Here is a 20,895-nt window from a genome sequence, read left to right as displayed (position 1 = left end):
TTTTCTTAATCTAATATATTTAATTTCTATTTTTAAATAGAACCGAGTTTAAGGTTTTTAAATTTAATGTGATTTTAAGTATTTCTTTTATTTTAATTAACCAAATTAATTTATATATGATCACCTAAAAGAAAAAGTATATAAAATAATATTATAATGATAATATTATTATTAAAGTATAATTAAATAATATTAATATACATATATACAAATTAAAATAATATATTATGAATATATTATAAATTATATTAAAAATATTATTATAAATTATTAATAAATTATTATAAATTATTATATTATAAATTATATTATATAAATATAATTAAAATAATATTAATCTTCATTATTAAGAAAAATTTCTTTTCAAAAATCAAAATTCAAAAAAATCAAAAAAATTTGATCACTTTACCATTGAAAATTACAAAAATATTAGTCATATCATGGTGTTGCAAAAATAAAAAAAATAAAAATTTTATCGATATAATAAATATTTTATTATAATAATTTCAAAAGACATCGATATAAAATATGTGATATAAAAATATTATATATATATATATATAATATTATAGCTAAACGATTGATCGATTAGTTGAATCGAATGAATAACCATGTACCTTCTCTCTTATCTTTTTTTCTTTATTTTTTTTTCTTCCTTTCAGAAACGAGAAATTCTACACGTGCTGCGACGAGCCCTATCTCGATATCACATTTAACATCACGATGAGGCGGAAGACACTCTTCTACACGGTCAACCTCATAATACCATGTATGGGTATATCATTTCTCACGGTACTTGTCTTCTATCTGCCGAGTGACAGCGGTGAAAAGGTAAATTTTTTCTTTTTTTCCTTACTTTTAATATTAAATATGAAACTAAAACACAACACTCTTAATATCTTATAATTTTTTTTAATTAAATTTAATCTCCTAACTATCATCCATCGAAGTTTTCTCTCTCCTTTACTCACCTTTAAGTATTTTTATATTATATAAAACCATTTCATAGTAGTCCTTCTCTGTGATATAAGTTAATAGATCGAAAATATTTAAAAAGAAGAGTCCATTATCCTTTTCACGGTCGCTGAAAACTTAAGGGTCCTTGACGTTTATGAAAAAAAAATAAAACTAAAAAAAGAAAAAAAGAAGAGGAAGAAGAAGAAGAAGGAGAATGAGATAAAGAGAGATAGTATTATAGAAATAAAAAGAGAGAGAGAGAGAAAGAAATGACGAGATCGATCGACGTAATCGTGAAAGTTTGCCGTTCGAGTTCACCACTTGAGGAACGTCACTTGGTGTGCAACCGTTGATGCGGTTGATGTCGTTGATTCGGTAGGTCGGAAAAGTTAAAGTACCATCACCCAGCGTAACCCCTCATGTCCTCTTTTTTATCCTCTTCTTTCTCTTTCTACATATATATATATATACACGTATCTATGCATATATGTATGTACGTATCTATGTATGATATATGTATGATGTATGTATGAGAGGGAAAAAGGGGATGAAAGTTTGGGGGAGAGGAGAAGGCGTGTCCCAGTCCTTCTTGGCAGCTAGATGGTTCAAAGAAACCACCTTTAGGAAGAAACTAGATCACGATCGAGCGTGAGTTTCTCTCTCTTTCTCTCATTTTCGTTGTCGTCCGTGAAAACCAAGCCGATCAAGAGACAATCGTAACCAGTCGCGGCCTTTATACCTTCGCGTGGACTCTTGACCTCGAACCAATAACCACTGAGAGTGTCCCCTATGTATAATTCAGTCATATTGTTCGTTGGCTTTTGCCAAAGAAGAAGAAGAAGAAGAAGAAGAAGAAGAAGAAGAAGAAGAAGAAGAAGAAGAAGAAGAAGAAGAAGAAAAGAAGAAGAAGAAGAAGAAGAAGAAGAAGAAGAAGAAGAAGAAGAAGAAGAAAAAGAAGAAGAAGGAAAAGTAGAAAAAATAAAAGAGGAAAAAAAGAAGAAGGTGAAAGGAACGGAAAAGAAGAAGACTCTCTTTCTCTTTCTCTCTGATGGTTTTGGTGGAAGAAGGTCAAATGTTAAAGAAAGAAAGAGAGAGAGAGAATATTATATAACTATATAGTGAATCCTTGATATTAGAAGTATTTGAGAATAAAAGAGAAAGAGAGAAAGTTGGTGGTTAAGAGAAGAAAAGTACCTCAGACATTGCTAGAAGGTATACCTTAGACATTGAACATTGTCATCTTTAGATCAAAGCGACAACCCTGAAACAATACCTTCTCCTATCGTCCTTCATCCTTCTTCTACCATCCTCAACAGAATAAACACTATCATCTATACGTATATATATATATACTTATATGTATCTATAACTACATTGAAGAGAACACTAAAATGGCATAGGCGTATGTTTCTACTTAATTACTTTTATATATTATATATTTTATTTATTATTATTATTTTTATTATCAATGAATGATTTCAGATTTTCTATTCTATTTCTGTTTCTATTTAAATATATTTATATATTATATATATTTAATTAATTAATTAAATTATTTAATTATTTAATTATTAATATATTTAAAATAAATTAAATAATTAAAAATAATTTAAAATATATTAATATATTTAAAATTAATAATTATATAAAAAATAATAAAATTATATTGAATATAATAAATAATATATTCAAAATTACATAATCATTTAATTATATATTTAATTATATAATGAAATTAATTATTATTATTATTATTAATGAATGATTTGTAATTTTCTATTCTATTTCTGTTTCTATTTAAATATATTTATATATTATATATATTTAATTAATTAATTAAAGTATTTAATTACATAATTATTTAATATTATATAATTATTAATATATTTAAAATATAATATAATAAATAATATATTTAAAATTATATAATTAATTGATTATTATTATCAAGGAATAATTTGTGATTTTCTATTCTATTTTATTTATAACAAAATTGAAATGAAATTTTTATAAAGAAAAAATTTGTAATAATTTTTTTTTTTTATAGAAATGAAATAATTATACTAAATTTCATATTTGTATTTCTCTTGAATTTTACTTTCAAAAGATTTTATAATAATAAAGAAATAGAAATTATAAAAATAGATTATTATAATATATACTATAATTAGAAATAAAATTATAATAAAGATTTAATAATACTATTATTTTTTTATTGCTTTATTATTTACGATTGTAAAATTTATAATTAAAATAATAATTAATTACATCTCATTTAAGAATAACATTTTAATCATAATATGAAATCTTATTTAAATAAGTAGAAATTTGATCGATAGTTACAATAATCGATAAATCCTATTAAGATAATGTATATATCAATCGTATAAGAATGAGTAATAAATTATTAACGAGTATTTAATCCGAGAAATTCTTTTTCAACGATGCGAATGCGAATATCTCATCATTGGTTTTTCATGGATTGAATTTTTAATAGTATTACCTATTGCCGATGGGAACTTCTCTCTCTCTCTCTTTTTTCATCCCCCTCCTCTTCGATTATCGTTTGTACCATTCCTTTTTCCTATTCCAAACGTATATTCAGTGGGTTTGGGTGAATCTTCTTGCAAGCCGCATATTCAGTGAACAGAATCGTCTAAAACATACACACACAACAGAAATCTTTCAGTAGTCGACGCCTATGATTGCATGTACATTTGGGGTTACTGGTGACGTCACGACCTTCCCTCATCACCTTCTGAAACGTGACACGGACTCTTAAGTGTATTGGAAAGCGTTCTCATCATTCCTTTGCCTCGTTCTCGAGGGCCTTTCTTCTCCTTATTGTAACAGATTTTTTACTTTGACGAACTATCCTCTGAATTTTCACGAAGTAATCCAATTTCTCTTCTTTTTTATTTTATTTTTATTATTATTATTATTATTATTATTATTATTATTATTATTATTATTATTATTATTATTAATATTAGTATATAGTTTTCTTTATATTATCTATTATATATCTGTTCTCATTTTTTACGAATTTAATTTTTGTTTTTCATATACCGATTCATTAATTTATTTATTTTTCAATTAATTTAGAAATATAATATTGTTTTTGTTAGAAGATTTTTTTTCAGTAGGAAAAATAATATATTAATTATTAATATATACCATTTTTTATTTTATATTATATTTTATTTTATATTATATTATTTTGTATTTTTTATATTATATTTTATTTCATTTTATATTATATTATTTTGTATTTTATATGTATATATATTATATTTTATTTTATATTATAAATATTAAGAATAATTAAATGTTGTCGTTCAATATTACTTAATACACCCGTTATCCTGTTTTACTTTAAAAAAATTTGACGACGAAGTAAATTAACATACAATATATATTACATTAAATAAAATGCATTTAATTTAAATATTTAATACTCATTAGAGGATTTAAGCAAATTATATTAATGATAAATAAAAAAAAGAGAAAAGAAAATAAATCTTTCAGAGAATAATAATTCGTAGTAGTTATTACATTGGTAGTCGTAAAATTGGTCGATATTTCGTTTTACGGTATTTGCATTTTTTCTTTACTTTTTTTTTTATTCAGCGGTTCGATATTCATTAATCAGTCACACGCCGATTATATAATTACGAGATTGAAAAGATCTGACAAGCGTGTTACATTGACGTTTTATTCACGTTGCTGGAAGTTTCGAATGAAAATACATTTATTTGTATGCATATATGCACACAGGTCAGCTTATCCATTTCGATTCTACTATCGTTGACTGTGTTCTTCCTTCTTTTGGCTGAAATCATCCCACCTACGTCACTCGTTGTACCTCTTCTTGGTAAATTCGTCCTTTTCACCATGATCTTAGATACATTCAGGTACATATCTATTTTATTTTATGATAAATAGATTTTATATATTAATATTAAATACAATTACATATAATACTAATATTATATTTAATTTTTTATAACACAATATTTTAATATAATTTTTATTTAGATTAAACTTTTGGAAAACACATCTATATTAAATTATATTTAATAGAACTGTATTAAATTAAATTAAATACACACATAATGCTAATATTATATTTAACTATTTATAATACAATATTAATATAATTTTTATTTATATTAAACTTTTGGAAAACACAACGTAGTAAAAAGAAAAAAAAATAGAATTAACTTTTGCAATCAATTATTTTAATAGAACTCTACGATGCACTTTTTGAAAAGATCAACAATAAATAATAATAATAATAATAAATATTAATTTTATTTTGTTTAATATATATAAACGATTAGAGGTTTGTATTGAAGATCTAAATAAATATTTAAATTAAATAAACATTTCTCTTGTAACTTAAATTTTTTTCAGCATATGCATCACAGTGGTAGTACTCAACGTTCACTTCCGTTCACCACAAACTCACGTGATGGCACCTTGGGTCCGTCGTGTCTTTATCCATGTCTTACCAAGATTACTCGTGATGCGCAGGTATAATACGACTTCGAAGAGAACCGATTACGATTCCAGGCAAGATATATTCCACATTGGAATCATGCCATGATGCATTAAATCGGCATTAGCGTATTGTAGGTGATGACCTTAATGTCATCTTTGTCCATATATAATATACATATATGTATTCATATACCTACATATATTCTAATATCAATATATATATATTATATATTATATAAATATTTTATTAATCATACAAATTTATAATTTTATTATTATAATAATAAATATATAATTATTATATATTCAATATAATTATATTATTTATTTAAATTTAATTAAATTAAAAAATTAAATTATATTTATATATAATATAAATATTTTATTATTAATACAAATTATAATTTTATTATTATCATAATAATACATAATTATATATTTAATATAATTAAATTATTATTAAATTGAATTTAATTAAATTAAAAAATTAAATTATATTTTATATAATTAAATATTAATATTAATTATATAATTATAATAATAATAAAACTATTATTATTATTTAATCTAATATATTAAAATATATAATATATATTATATATTTATTATTTATTAAATATATTTATCTTTAATAGTATAAAGATATTTTTAGAAAAAAAAAAAATATGAATATCTTATAATATAATATATATATATATACTTAAATACATTAATACATATATGTATAATACACCGTAGAGAGCATGAAAAGATACTATTCGATGGGATTATGTACACCCTTCGGCACATCTTTTTTTCTCCATAATATCACTGGCATTTCCCATGTAGGAACATGAAATATCAAATGTTTGAATATCTTATCTTAGAACGACATTTGGACGCCTTTAAAAATGATGCAAATGCGTTTATATTGTCGGCTTGTATATAAAATGCAATCTCATTGTTAAACGATAGCTTTATTGTAAGACCCTGGCACCGTAGTCATTTTTTATACTTATCGAACATCACCATATTCAAAAAAAAAAAAAGAAAAAAAACTCAAGTTTAACAAATTCACGATACACAGGTCAATATCTATTTTCTATTTTATCACTTACCGTAGTATCATCAAGCACAAAACGTAATATATTATTTACTTTTTTTTATTATTAATCTTTTTACTGGTAAAGCATGATCTTCATTATATTATAATTGTAAGAATTTTTATGAAAATTGTAGTTATTCAAATTTATTATCTATTTTTTATCTTTCTCGTAATTTTTATTAATAAAATTTAATCCTCATAAATGCTTTATTCAAATATCTCTTAATATATTTATATTCGATTCATTATATCATATTAATAAGAACAGAGTGATCGAAATGATTTAATTTTTATTTTTTTTATTTGTAATATTAATTAAAACCTATTACATATAAAAATGAAAAATATTTTAATAAACGATCACTTTGTACGTTCTCATTCTATTGACATTTTACCGTACGCTATTTATTAATTATTATATAATTATTAAATGTTCAAACGTATGAATATTAAAAACAAAAAATAAGTAATTCACGTGTTTAGTTTATTCAATCGAAATTTCGATTTTCCATTAAACACAAAGCTGGTAAAATGTTAATAATCATTATCAAAGTTTTCCAATTTTTTGGTTGTTCTTGTTGTTTTAAATTTGTTCATTGATTAATTATTTTTTTATTTTGTATGTTTATTTATTTTTTTTTTTTATATATATAGGCCGCAATATCCTATAGATAAACGTAGTATAAGCGGACAACACGGACAACGGGTGATGGTTAGAACATGCAACGGTCTTGAATTAAGAGATCCGTCTATGTTCGTTGAAACTTCGGCTTCGGAGTTGGTTGAATCCTCTGTTCTCTTTCCAAGTTTAGACTCTCAAGATGAACTACATCCTCGGTAAGAATTTAACAATTTATATAATATTAATTTTGTAACAACACATCATTTAGTTAATTATTTTTTTTTTAAATATAATTAAGTATTTCCAATTTCTTTTTTTTTACTTTGATTAAAAAGTAATTTCTATATTTAATAATTTATCTAAAATAAAGATGATTAAGTAGTTTAAATATTGATACAATTTATATTATAATTTATAATACAATCAATCCTCTATCTCTCTCTTTCTTTTATAATACTGTTAGATCATTTCACGTTCAATGAAAACTTAAGTTAAGCAAAACATAACATAGTGTAAAGGAAATATTTGTCTTATATGAGAGAATTATCCGAAGTTTATTAAATTGTGCCATATGAAAATCGTATTATAAGAGGATTAATCCTGATCGTGTTATAATTTATAATACAAGTTTAAATAGTATTAATTATTTCTTATAAAAAATTTTATACAAAAATTACTCAATTTTTTTCTTATTAACCCTTTGAGTACTGAATACTTTTAACTAAAATGTTTTGTAGGAACGGAATAATTTATTATTAACTATATAAGTATAATATAAATTATATTGTAAATATAATAATAAATTATTATTACTTATATATAATATTATTTTTAAAAATTTATTAACCTAATAACTATACTTAACTAATACTATATTATAGTATATATACTTAATAACTTAACTCTTAACTAATTAAAAGTTAAAATATTATTAACTACATAAATATAATAAATTATATTTTAAATATAATAATAAATTAATAATAAATTATATTTAATATAATTAAAGTTTTTCTTTCTAAATATAATTTAATTAATTAATATAAACATAACATTATTTTACATTAATATTAACAAACACGTATATGCGTCGATAGACCATTTTGATAATTTTTACCAAACACATATCCGTTCATAGCACTCCAAGGGTTAATATTTATAAAAACTGTGTTCTTTTTATTTATTATATATATTCTATCCTTTCATTTTCGTTTTTTATGTTTTTTTTATTTTCAGAGAATTAGAAGCGGTAAATCTAGGAAGTGCGTGTCGTATTCACGGTTCACCTGCGACCACCGTGGCACCACCACCTCAGCTACCAACTGAGGAAAGCGTTGATGCTCTTTGCAATACGCTTCATCATTGGCATCACTGCCCAGAATTGTACAAGGCCATTGAAGGCATTCGTTTTATCGCCGAACATACAAAAAGAGAAGAGGACTCTACAAGAGTATGATGATAACCATGAAACCTTTGTCAATTAACCCCTAATCAAATTTAAATATTACCTTTAACAATCTTACGTTAACGTGTAATAATATTTGAAATCATCAAATTTTTGAAGGAAAATTCAAGCTAATCTTTAATCATTTATGTAAATTTTGTTCTACCTATTTAAAAGTTTGATAATTTTCATACTAATTAATCGATAATGTTGCTTCTCAAATACCCATACGTTAAAATATGCAATTTTGTAAAAACCTTGCAATAGTTAACATATGTTTCTAATATATAGGTTCATACAAATTAACAAAATAAAAAAATTTATACCGGCAATTTTCATTGGATAGCAACGTTATTGACTAATCTTAAACTTCAATGGTGATTAATATTCGCAAATAAATTATTATATATATTATTACTATATAAAATAATATTTTTTATATATATATATATATATATATATATATATATATATATATATATTTATTTATTTATTTATTTATTTATTTACTTATTTATAAATATATACATATATTATATTTATTTATAATTTAATTATAATTATATATTTATTATTATTATATATACATAAATTATTACATAATATTCTTATATAAATTATTCATAAATAATTATGAAAAATCTATGCAGGAACTTAGATTGAATATTAACGAATCACTGGCAAAACAAACTTGCAAACGTGAAAATATAAATAAAAAATAATTAGCATAGAAATGAAAAACTATTTGTTCATTAAATCATTCAAAATAAAAATATATTTAAATAAGTTTAATAATTAAAATCAAGATATTTGTTATTCGTAGGTTAAAGAAGATTGGAAATACGTTGCCATGGTGCTCGATAGGCTATTCCTGTGGATTTTTACATTAGCTGTGGTTGTCGGTACAGCTGGTATAATATTACAAGCACCAACCTTGTACGATGATCGCATCCCTATCGACGTACGACTCTCCGAGATCGCCTCCACCACTGCCAAGCCACACATCGTTCCGACCCTTTGAGAGGGCCAATTGCTAATTTAACCCCTTTAACCCTTTTTGCGTACTCTACGAAACAAATAAAAAAAAAAAAGATAAACACACACATACACACATACTTATATTGTAAAACAAAACAACAATGTGTTGTCAGAAGTAACGACTGAAAGACTGAAGTCTCGGTGAGTCTTCGACTTTTATTAAACGATTCATTTCCTTAAAGCTCGTACGTTCAATCGTACATATGTATACATATACATTTCTATGTGTGTGTATATATATGTTCATATATATATTTAAGAGCTTACGTGTACGACGAGCTAACAGGAATAGGAAATAAAGAAAATAATAAAAAGGAAAAAAAATGATTAAAAAAAAATTGAAAAAAAAAAAAACAAGTAAAATTATGATAAAATTACAATTTAAAATAAAATAAAATAAAAATAAAAATAAGAAAGCAAAAGTCGCGCGTACCAAGCTTTCGACCCGTGACACAACGAAGATATAGGAAAAAAAAATATATAAAAAAGATAAAAAAAAAAATACAGGAAGCTTAGAAGAAAAGACGAGAAGGTTGTGAAAAAAAAGGGGGTATGAAAAAGCCGTGCGAAAACTAAAATTCTCAGAGCATAGAAACATAAGAATAATAAAATCCTTTTTTCTTATCTTTTTTCTTTTTTTTTTGTTACTTTCTTTGATTTCTGACGTCAATATTATTTTTCTTTTGTCCCTATAAGATTTTCTTCTAACAAATGTTTACACGTTTTACACGTTTACAAGCGAAGCCAATTATCGTCCTCCACACACATTTTATATTAAATATAATCTAAATCCATTTGGTGTTCTTTCTGAGAATTGTGTCATGGGTATTAGCGACGTGTGTCTGTAACTGTTTGTGTCTGTCCTGTGTGAGTGTGCGTAAGCGTGCTTGCGTGTAAGTGTGCGTGTGTATGTGTGTAACGAAAACGAACGTTTAGGAAAAGAATAAACTAAGTAATATATTTATTCGGCGCACCGTTCGACGCAAAAACACGGACCTCCTATTTTTGGGGACCGTAATTTATGTTGCGTATAGAAAGTCACGATGACGTTTAAACGAAGGTAATAAATAAATTAAATTAAATTAACAAACAAAAAGAAAAAATATATATGTATTATATATATATATTAATAGGATCAAGCGATTGAAACACATACATACCGTAGACTTAATATAAATGAGAGAGAGAGAGAGAGAGAGAGAGAGAGATCTTTAAAAAGTTCAAGTAATTTCAATTTTATGCCAGATACATTTGAGATAAACGAAATATTATTATTATTATTTTATTTTATTTTATTTTTTGGTTCTAAATATTTTTTTTTCCTTGTATTTTATTTCGTCGAATATTTCACCATTGAAAAAAAAACAACCATGTCAATTTACGAAGAAAAAGGGGTGACGGAGTTTAATTGTGCCGAAGGATCAAGGATTCAAGACTGAAAGTTAAGGAACGAATAGGAAATATTCGTTCGAATTTCCTCGCTTTCCTCGCGATCGTTGTTATTCGATGCATACAACATTCGTCACACCCTAATTTTGAATCTTCTTTCGTCGATAAACAAAACAAATATCGTTTACATACAGCAGGATTGGGTACATATTTTAAATCAGTCAACAAACTTATTGTCGAATATAGTTTTTCAGTTCTAATATCTATTTTGTAATAGTTATACAAGTTAACGTAAAAAAAAAAAGAAAAAAGAAAAAAAAAGAAAGAAAGAACGAATGAGAAAAGAAAAAAAAATCTAACCAAACGAATATCCGAACGACTGATGCAAGTGATTTGAAAGAAAAAAACAAAACAAAAAAATTCGATTTTAGACGATAAATATTGAATTAATTAATTAACAATCGTCGCTTGTTCGGAATATATGAAAAGTAATCTTAAAAAAATTTCGAATTAAACGTCCGGGTTACTTGAAGATTGTTCGTGACAAAAAAATAATAATAAAAAAAGAACGATATAGACAAAAAAAAAAAAATTAAGCAAAAGAACGATAACGAAAGAAAAATTTCAAATAAAAACAAAATGAAAGAAATGGAAATTCCTCGGAAAATGTTTAAAATACGTGCTCATCCTGTCTTTAAACCACATGTGGAAATTCTTTATATTTATAATAACTATATTACAAAAAAAAAAAACGAGACTTCCTCGTCTTGTTGTACAGAAAAAAAAGGAAATTGTAAAAAAATGGGACCGAAATATATTTTACATTTATAGCTTTGGTCATTGTCGTGAACACAAAAATCACCGCAGTGCGCCACAATGCCTTTCAACGATAACAAAAAAAAAAAAAAGAAATAAAAAGAAGAAGAAGAAGAAGACAAGAAAATAAACTAAAAAAATAAAAATAAAAATAAAAAAAAAGAAAATATTTAAGCTGAGACTATAAAAAAAAAAATTTTTTGCTTGTAGATTTTAAACAAGGATCACGATCTAGGACTTGTGTCGTCAATATTCAAATTTCCGTGTTCGATTCGCGAAAACGCGAACATACTGAAGTGTCTAGCGTTTATTTGTAATAATATAACAAACATGTAACACGTACACACACACATACATACATAAAAAAATACTATAAAGTATAAATGATTACACACAAGCATAAATATAATATACAAACGAATATATTATATACATATACGAATAAATATGTATATCCTTATTTGTAATAAAATTCAATGTTACTTTACGAGAATATGTGGGGAAAGAAGGGTGGGGGAATGTAATCCTTAGAGAGCTTGTTGATATATATTCGGAATTATGGTGCCTGACAGACAACTACGATTGAGTTTTAAGAATACTTTTATATATATTCTGAGAAGAGGATAAGTGATGTGTTATTAAAAAAAAATTATAATAATAAAATAAAATAAAATAAAATTCGTTGATCGCCCAACGTGTTGTAAGACGCGATTGTGTTTCGATTGCTTGCGTAAGTCGTTCGGATATATGATGTGTCTGTTAAGAAAAAGCTCATATATTCGAATATACCGAATGACTAAAATGATTTAGACTTCTTGGCAGGCCTATTATTATTATTATTATTATTATTATTATTATTATTATTATTATTATTATTATTATTATTATTATTATTCTTATAAATGTAAATGGCATGGAATTTTCAACGACGCCTGTTGCAGACTCATGAAGAAAAATAATCGTTTTTCCAAATGTTCATATTGTTGAGCCTGTAACATAGGGGGCCATATTTTCACAAAGAACGAGGTGTCTCTCATTAAAATGAAATTCTAAATAATAATATCTGCATCAATAAGGCGCAGAGAACTGGGTGGGGCCTAAACAACAAATGTTAGCCGACTCAAATTTTATTGACTCATACACACATATATACGAACATACATACAAACATACATACATATATACATAAATGCACGTATATATGATATATGTATATACGTATATACGTTGTAATAAGATAACTTTCATATTTATATTCGTTCCGAAATCACACATGAATAACTTGTCGATATTTATTATACATTTTATCGGAGTGTATGAAGACAACAAAATTGTTTGTTATAATACAATCACGTTCCAATAATTTACTGTCTTCCCAAGGTACTAAATTTGCAGTTTAATTTAAGATGGTAGCCAAAATCTCTATCGTGCTGCTATCCTTGCCAAGAAAAGTAGAGTCTGATTGGTATTGAATCCTTAATTAAAAAAAAAAAAAAAAAAAAAAAAAAAAATGGATATATGCGTGTAGGTGCGCCTTGTGGAGGTTAAAATAATAAATAATGTGCTATTTAGCATTGGAAAATCTATTGTATCATTTTTCTTTTCTTTTTCTATAATCTATTGTTTTATGAGATGAAGCTCTGCGAATGATGAAGCTTTTATAAAATACAAAAAGGCACAAACTATGTTATGCAATATAGTAAATCTTATATTAAAGTAATTCTATTGCATAAAACACTGAATATAATTATAGACATACATTAACAGAAGTTAAAGAACCGTTCCTTATAATTGTTACCGAATAATAATGCATTAATTGACCTTTATTTAAAATGCAAGGATTGCAAATAAATACAACATATTAAGAGAGGAGAGGGATAGTTTCATTTATACTTAAACGTACTCACTAGCGTTGGATTGATATAAGTTTTCAGAGATATTTAATTTTTATCAACTAACTAAAAGTATGAGAGCGTGAAAGAGACATATGAGTGGTGTATGCAACTAATGAAAAAATAAAAATAAAAAGAAAATTAAAAAAACATTGATTATTATGAAAAAAGATTACATGTTATGGAAGTAAGTGCAGTGATAGTTATTTAATGTAAGTTGCATCTAACAATATACATAAATATATATATACATATACATATGTATGTATGTATATATATAAAAAATAACCATTACTCACTCGATAAAATAATATAGGAAGATATTTTGTGAGTGTGTCTATAAACTCGATTAAAACTTATATGATAAACAACTGAACGTTATATTGATTTACGAGAAGGATATATTTGTTCCGATAGAGAAAGGAATTTTATAAAGGTGTTGTATATGTGAGTGTCATCATTTATGAAAGCGCCTTATTCAGCGAATTTCGTACAAATTTCAAATAAAACATCTCTCCATCATTTCAAATCATTTTCAAACGTTGCAGGGATCTTTACCAGGTTACGCGTAGCGCATGGCAGATATATTTCTTCGTTATATATATAAATAATATTAATACTATTACATTTCTATTTAATTTCATTTTCTATCTGCTTTCTCTAAATTAAAAAAACAGATAATAATAATAAGTATTTTGACTTATAATCACTGTTTCCTTATATTCAATGATACTTGACTGAGCCACCTTTATAGAAACCTTTCTTACGAAAGGACATCGTAATTTCAGTAGCAAGTAATATTTAAGTATCTCATGTTAATATATTTTTTAGCGCAGTGTATCTAAAAAAAAAAAGAAAAAGATAAATGAAAAAAAAATTTTACCAAAAACGTTTTGAGAAACACGTTATGTCCCATATAAAATATATCCACTCTCATAATTTTTAACAAATGAATTTTTGAATATTAGAAAGTGCAATCACTTATTGTAATAAACGATTGATAAGTTTTAAAAATAATACCTACGTACGATATATTTTAAAGTTTTAAAATGTATTACATGATTAAAATTATAATATGATCTTCTTACATATCTTCTTGATCGTCCATTATGTTATATTTTACATTTTTTACATTTTTGTTGCTAGTAACGATTAACAAAAAAAGGAAATAAATAAATAAATAATATAAAAAAATAATAATTAATAATAATAATAAAAAATCTATTAATCTAGACGTACTAAAGCAGTTAGAGAGAAAGAGACTCTAGTTCAAATGGCGAAATAAATAATGGAAAATAATATAAAAAATGAGAATAAGTAACTTTCTCTTCGATGCGTAAGCTCAAGTGATATGAATCTAATCTATATATCGAATATAATTATAATTACGTTGAAGGAAGTCATTTTACGTTTACACGAACTTCTGTATACTGCGAACTAAAGGATTATCACTGTTCATGTTTTGAAATAGCTACGAAAAAAAGAGATTAATGCAAATAGTTCTATCAGATGCGCTGTAACGTAACCTGCTCATTATATACATATATACATCAATTGTTCACTATTACAAGTAAATACAAGTTTATTTTCAAGCCCCCATAATATTCCACAGTTCTTTGTGTCTAATAAAAAAATACTTTTACATAAATATCATTATTTATCATCCATTATAATATAATAAAGTCTTGTTGCGACAAAAAAGAAAGCTCAGATTTATATAATCTGCATCGAACGAATAGAATTGCACGAAAATAATGGTCATTTTTAAGTAGCATTTAAAAAGCATGTTGTCAGACAGATAAAAAAAAGAAAAATATTCTTGAAATTTTGATTTACAATCAGATAAAAGTGTCACCGTCGACAAGAATTCACCTAAATGTTTGACAAACAAATTCATGTTATTCCTGCAAATAGTATTTATTGATATAACTAATTAAATATTTTCAATTCAATTCATAATTAACGAGACAACGTTATAAAATAGTATTTTTAAATACCTACCCCGGATAAAAACCAAGCCTCATGATTATTTGTAACATTATTGGAGCATCTAGCAAACTGCTTAATTTACTTTTAAATAATATAATGCCATAGTAAGAGCAATTGGCTAGATGCTCCGTTTAATTATGAACATATAATGAAACTTTCTACATAACAGGTATATATCAATAAAATTGTCGAATAAACTTGATTTTTGTAAAAAAGACAAAATAAAAATCGTGGTATTGTAAATTCATTTTAACATATATTATTCTCTTTATTTAACATCTGTTAATATAATCTTTTCTGTAAATATTCATATTTATACAATTGCAAATACAGTCATTTTTATTTTTATCAATTTATAAAGATATTATCGAATATCCTTATAAAAGAAAAGAAAGTGAAATTTGAAGAAATGTACATCTGAAAAAGAAATTAATGTTACATGACAAAACATGTTATATATATATATTATAATTATTTAAATTTATTTTCTTTATGATTCTCGTAAATTTTTCGTCGGATACGTAGGTTTTAAATTATTTTGTTGAAATTTCGTATCTTTTTCACTTCGAATCCTATGAATCTTCTTCTTTATCACCATTGCACCTTTTTATACAAATTATATACAGATAAAATTCTTGAATATTGCAATAATTATTACATAATTAAACTTCAAATAAACTTACATAATAATGCTTTCGCAAGATCATTTTTCTTTGATTTAACATTAACCGATTTCTTCATAGATTTTTGATGCCTTTTTTGTATATTAGCAAGTTCAATTGCTTCTTTAGATGGTGGTGGAAAAAGGCAAATTTCTAGCCAATGAGTTGCTTTAGCACATTCGCATAATTTTAACCATACCTAAATTATTACAAAATTCTTATAAATATATCATTTAAAAAAATATAATAAAAATGTAATATACTTATATGAACCGTTAAAATGTATTAGAAATTTAATTTACACTTAATTCTTAATCGTTGTAAGAATCTTTACCGAATTAGAACATTCCGCAAGAAACCATATCAACAAAGCGAGATCCACTTTTTCTGGCCACATCATTTTAGGTATAAAAAATATGTATAAATAGACCCTGATTCATAAAGTATTTATAAATTCGTTCAGGTAATCATTCTCATTAAGAATATGTATACATATTCTTTTCGTACTAACCAATTAAGACAGTGAATTGAGAATAATAAGGTAGCAGTCCATTTAGCAAATAATTTTCCAACTTCACCGATAACTTGACTACTACATATCAAAATCCTGCAAATATCTATTAATATTATGTCAACAGCTCTATAAAATAGAAAGGCATTTTCTACCTTATATTGCCTAAAAGAAAAATCATGTAGTATATGTTTTTTAACACCAAACAATTCTAGAAATGTATAAGAATTTAGTTACTTTTCATAAAGCATATTTAAGACGTAAGATGCAAATAATAGATTTGTTAAACCATGAACCCAAGCATTGTGACATATAATAGCAACACCGGCACGATGAAAGAAGAAACTTTTATATAAAATAATAGCCAATTCTTGATGCGTTATATTCCATCCATTAAGAGAGAAATTTAAATTCTTGGTAGGCATATGCATAATGTACCAAATGCTGCAGAAGCAAAATCCACAATTCCATGCTGCTTCAATTATTCTATACCTTTGTGTCAATGGAATACACATACGACGAAGCAATGACTATAATAAAACAGATTATTACTATATCAATAATAATAGATAAGATATAATACATAAAATTGATGTCACAACTTACATTTAAACATTTCTTATATGCAAGATAAATAATTGCCCAAATTAAAATAAAATATCCTAAGAAAGTATTAACATTTCTTATCCTATTATTATTTTCAGTAAGATCTTCAGTTATAACAATTTTGTTCCACATATTTAATGGATATGGTAAAAAATTAGTTATATCCATTAAAGAATGCCATTTCATTGCAGAACTTGCTTCCACGTATTGGGTCATCTTTAAAATCTATTTTAGTCAGCGAATACTTTTTATTGTCAATATTACTCTTATTGATTTGAATTAAATTTTATTAATACACGTAATTTTGTTCATGCATACCTAATTAATTATTTTAATATCACACACAAAATAGTAATAGATATATAACTATGTAAAATGAATTTAAGAAATGACAAATAATAAATGCGATTGATTGATCATACGTTAAAACAAACAAATGTTTCAATAAATTGTATAATTATTTATATCAAACAGATGAGTGAGTTAAATTTTAGGAACTTGAATAATACACCGTGCAAGTGAAATAATCTTTTTGATGATAAAAACGTACACCTGACACTCCTGACCTAACACAAATAACCTCAGGAAATTAATACATATGGTGGAATGCATGACTAGTGCCATCTGTTGTAGAAAATAAGAACTAATAAATTATTATCGATAAAACTCGTATCGAAACCCGTATTTATTTTTAATTGAAATTATTTATAAAAATTGCAATGTATATTGTGAGTTAATATTTAAATTAATATTATAAATATTTTATATAATATTTATTTATTAAATATTTAAAGTAATATTTAAATAGATTTATTATTGTTTAATATTAATTATGCTCTCTGTAGTGTCTATAAATTATTTAAATAAATTTAAATAATTAAAAAGTAAAAATTAATTAAACTTGATCGTTCGTAAGACAAATTTTTCGATGTTTACACTCCGGAAACCAGAAGAATACTAAACGATATAACTTTCAAAGTCAAACGAGCACTTGTTTTTATTAACATTATGGCAATGTTATGTGCTCACGAACTATGTACATTTTAAACAGACGCGCGTACTACTTTTAAAATAATAAACAAATATACATAAATTTTTAATATTCGCTATAATGAATTCTTTTCTTACAAATTTTGAACAAATTTGAATTCAACTTTACTAAAAAAGTAATCCTTACGTATAAATAAAAAACTATCGAATGTTTTTCATTATTTTGAAGGAACCATTTTATAAAACAATGTAATATATCGTATTGTTTTACAAAATTAAACTATATTTTTTACATTTATTAAAATATTAAATTTAATATTTGTTAAAAAATGATAAAAAAAAGATTTGTAAATAAAAAGACCTTGATTCATTACTTCTAAGCAAACTCGTTTCAAAATGTCTTCGTAAAATTATCCCTTCGTGATAAATCAATTTAAAAAAAAACTAAATCTACTTTGTTTTAATTTAATAATTTTAATTCTTCGTGATGAAACAATTATGATTTGGTCAGACTTATACGTCAATCTAAAAAATGATGGCACCAACGAATAGGATTATGTTACCAATTACAAATCCTACTCATTGAGACCCTTCAAAATCAAGAATAAGGTTATCACTAGAAGCACTGATAAGGTTTCTTCGATCAAGAGCGTGTCTTAAACTTCCTCGACCTATTTACCGAGATATATCTATCTTTATTACTTGCTGTTATATTTTTACAGTAAATGTAAGTATATGAGATCAAAAAATTAAATAGAATTAACAAGGTGAGAGCCTAATAAGACAGGACATCCCATTTTTTGTTTTTAATTTACACAATTATAGGAATTCGTCAGGATCATAGACTATGCAAGCAATAAGATTCAAGAAAAAAACAAAAATGGAGAAGTTTTACATGCATTCTTATGCATTAATTAGTTTTATCGAAATATTTGAAGGTTTCTATGATTTTATAAACATAAATCTGATCTTTTTGAACATCTAAACTTCTGTAACACGTTTTATAATTATCATCGGTATGAATAAAAAATTAGATTCCTTTTTTATATGTTAAATTCTTTCATGCACTTAACCTTCAACAATAACTCTGATATTTGCAAATGATCCATTACAGAACTAGTCTTCTTAGATGTCAACTTTACCGGTTTAGAACCTGAACTTCTTCTTTCATTGTACATTCTTTGATGATCACGAACAATAATTTCTTCCATCGTACAATTTTCTTCTTCGTCTGACTGGAATTTCAAGGACTCCCCTTGTGTTAAGAGTTTAGATCAAGAGATCACGTAGAACATAATGGCAATTGCTGACATTCTATTATTGTATACCTTGCTAACTAACTGTTAAAAAAAAACTTACGGTGATATACTATTATCTTTATGAAATATGTATGATCACAATAAGTAGTATATACATCAAACAAATTGAACGAAATTAAAGAGAATAATTAAAGGATTTTTCTATCCAATCAATTATTTTTTTCTCCACCATACATACGAATTATCATTTCTGAAGAAACACTTTGGTAAGATCTGAAAATAAAAAAAAATTAAATATACCGTTTCGTACAAATAACTTTCTACGTTCGAAGGTAATAATTTTCGAAGGAAAGTATGTACAAGCTTTTTTTCCTTTCTCACAATCAGATCGTTAAAGTAAAAGAAGTTGAAATAACAACGAACGTAATTTTAACGGAACATCTATTTCCTTGTTTTCTTGTACGAGTACAACTATCTAAACTAAAAAATCAAAGAGGTATAAATTTATCTCAATGTTTGATACAAGAACTTATCCGTCTATTTTAATTCAAAAAGTTGATATAAAAGACAAAGGAGAGAAGCATGGATCCAAGGAGAACGAGGTGGAAGTGTTTCGAGACACGCGAAAGCGTACTTGTCGCCACTCAAGTTAAAGTGAAAGTCGGACTTTGTTGTGATCGTTGATCCAAATCGACGCGAGAGATCGATAAGAACGATTCCCGATACGATATTCTCCTCAAACAATTGTAAATTATTGTTTATTAAATATAAATATAAAAATTAAAATATTTTTTAGTGCATATGTGTGTATGTGAAAGTATATGAAGTATACTCACTCGTATGTGGTGAATATGCTGTTATCGGTGAAAAAAACAAATTTGTTATACAAAATTGAATTTCAAGATTGGCATAATCCTATATTTAATAGTTAGTTCTTTTTTTTTTAATGGAATAATATATTTTTGTATTTATTATATTTTGATAAAATGTTTTAATATGCGTACGAGTTGCGTTGTGGTATTTTTATTTTATTTTTTTATATAAAAAAATAATTTAAAAAAATAAATAAATAAATAATTACTCTCTAAATCAAGTAAATTTTAATTTGACATATTTTTGTTCTATCACCAAAC

The 20,895-nt window shown here is 24.9% G+C and overlaps 2 protein-coding genes across 7 annotated transcripts in view; one reads left to right on the top strand and one right to left on the bottom strand.

The window, feature by feature from the left end:
• nAChRa3 (nicotinic acetylcholine receptor alpha3 subunit) overlaps positions 1-11,629 on the top strand; it is a 106,588-nt gene extending 94,959 nt beyond the window's left edge. For 5 of the 6 annotated variants that reach the window (XM_015322916.2, XM_089176867.1, XM_089176866.1 and 2 more), the window contains 6 exons: positions 663-831; positions 4,735-4,871; positions 5,374-5,532; positions 7,199-7,381; positions 8,403-8,616; positions 9,434-11,629. In XM_015322916.2, the coding sequence (XP_015178402.1) occupies positions 663-831; positions 4,735-4,871; positions 5,374-5,532; positions 7,199-7,381; positions 8,403-8,616; positions 9,434-9,631 (1,060 nt within the window). In that variant the 3' untranslated portion in view covers positions 9,632-11,629. The remainder of the gene's footprint in view (positions 1-662; positions 832-4,734; positions 4,872-5,373; positions 5,533-7,198; positions 7,382-8,402; positions 8,617-9,433) is intronic. The other variant, XM_015322925.2, reaches the window with a different exon arrangement.
• Positions 11,630-15,977: 4,348 nt separating this feature from the next.
• Positions 15,978-18,119, bottom strand: LOC107068694 (uncharacterized). The gene is made up of 6 exons (XM_089176870.1): positions 17,514-18,119; positions 17,145-17,437; positions 16,908-17,072; positions 16,731-16,827; positions 16,418-16,595; positions 15,978-16,337 (listed from the first exon to the last, which is right to left on the bottom strand). Exons 1-6 carry the CDS (start codon positions 17,727-17,729, stop codon positions 16,225-16,227), a joined length of 1,062 nt encoding a protein of 353 aa, XP_089032996.1. The 5' UTR covers positions 17,730-18,119; the 3' UTR covers positions 15,978-16,224.
• Between the last annotated feature and the right edge of the window lie 2,776 nt (positions 18,120-20,895).

Source organism: Polistes dominula, unplaced genomic scaffold, assembly GCF_049000335.1.
Source record: "Polistes dominula isolate Pdom_NZ unplaced genomic scaffold, Pdom_raw_medaka contig_12, whole genome shotgun sequence".
NCBI classification, from domain to species: Eukaryota; Metazoa; Arthropoda; class Insecta; order Hymenoptera; family Vespidae; genus Polistes; species Polistes dominula.
The sequence above is the reverse complement of the archived record's forward strand: the minus strand, read 5'-3'. Positions and strand labels throughout refer to the sequence as shown.